Source organism: Echinops telfairi, unplaced genomic scaffold (genome assembly GCF_000313985.2).
Source record: "Echinops telfairi isolate 266 unplaced genomic scaffold, ASM31398v2 ScPeMD7_7400;HRSCAF=8409, whole genome shotgun sequence".
NCBI lineage: Eukaryota > Metazoa > Chordata > Mammalia > Afrosoricida > Tenrecidae > Echinops > Echinops telfairi.
Window position 1 is genome coordinate 33091243 of NW_022111300.1, and position 1503 is coordinate 33092745.

Below are 1503 nucleotides of genomic sequence, written 5' to 3' on the forward strand. Positions count from 1 at the left end.
CCTCTTCTCTGCTGTCCATCCCCCAGGGAGGGGGCTATACATAGATTCTTGTAATCGGTTCCCCCTTTCTACCCGAAGCAAATCAGATTTTAAAATAAGCAGCTTCTTCAACCAAAAAAAGGTACAACAGACAATAATTATTAACCTGGGATGATGCCAAAAGATAGTTTTAAATGAAAAGGGCAGGTCACAAAATACATGTAATTCGCTGAATGTGTACCTCAAGCTATGAACCCCTGTGCGAAGGAGAGATCACACACGAGATGCGCATTGGCTCCGAATAGGGTTGGAGACAGAGAGCAGCCTTACCTGTCCCAGGATCTCAATGCAGGACGTGAAGAACTGCCTGGTGGGCGGGTGGCGCTGAGTCTCGTCGCTGACGTAATCTACCACGGTGAAGAAGAGACTAATGCCAACCTTCTGGACCCCAGGCGCGGGCTGCAGCTTGTAGGCATTCACCAAGGCCCTGCGGGAGAGCGAGGGTGCGGATATGGTCTGCAGTGAGGAGATGGACATTCGCACAAGGTGCTCTGTATGCCCTCTGAAGACACGTGGCCAATGCACCAAAGAGTTCTCAGAATCCCATACAGCTGTTACTCTAAAAATCTTTCATTTTTTTAGAAGTGTGCATCTGTCAAATTAATTTCACACCCTCTTCACGGAGGGGTAAAAAAATAAGCCATATTATAAAGACTAAATTTGTTAACATTTTGCCCTTTCACATTTTTCCTATTTTGTAATATAGGGTTGTGTGATACATGGTTTATTATTTAACATCACACATATCTTACATCATATATACCATATATATTCATGTATAAGCCGCGTTTTTCAGCACATTTTTAAATGCCGTTTTTGTGGTAAAATTAGGGGCCTCGGCTGATATTCGGGTCGGCTTATACTCGAGTATATACGGGTAAAAACAAGAACCCTAATTTCTGTTAGATTCTGTGATCCAAAAACACTGAGGGAAAGAAGGAGATGTTTGCATCAAGTGAGAGATAGCCTTTCTAATACTCACATTGTGTAAGCTCCTTTCCTGGTAGAAGAAACTGCGTCCTCCTACTCACCTTCTACTCTTCCTTCCCAGCTCCCCAAGCAAACCCACACAAGAACTCCATCTCCATCTCCACCTCCCTACCCCAATCTACTGAGGCAGCAGCTGGAATACGGAGTCACTTGAAAGCAGAGTGTCCACTCCCCCGGTCCCAGTCCTGTCCTGGGGCTTTCAGAAGAGAATGAAACTGACATCAAAATGGTCAAATTCAAATAGCCACTACTGTCGGGGGGCAGTTGACAATGAACACTGTCCTAGAACAACTCTCAGCAAGCCATCGCTCCATAAGCTGAACTTGTCATCCCGTAATTCAGGGGTCAGCAAACTTTGTGAAAATAAAAAGCACAAGGATCTATATGTGACCTCCTCCCTGAGGGACGGACAACAGAAAAGTGGGTGAAGGGAGACGTCGAACAGGGCAGGATATGACAAAATAAACAATTTAT

At 44.9% G+C, this 1503-nt stretch overlaps 1 protein-coding gene across 3 annotated transcripts in view; it reads right to left on the reverse strand.

Moving 5' to 3' along the window:
- The window catches only part of EPG5 (ectopic P-granules autophagy protein 5 homolog), a 98917-nt gene that overhangs the window by 27755 nt on the left and 69659 nt on the right, over positions 1-1503 (reverse strand). For all 3 annotated transcript variants that reach the window (XM_045296294.1, XM_013004729.2, XM_045296292.1), the window contains exon 29: positions 310-466. In XM_045296294.1, the coding sequence (XP_045152229.1) occupies positions 310-466 (157 nt within the window). The remainder of the gene's footprint in view (positions 1-309; positions 467-1503) is intronic.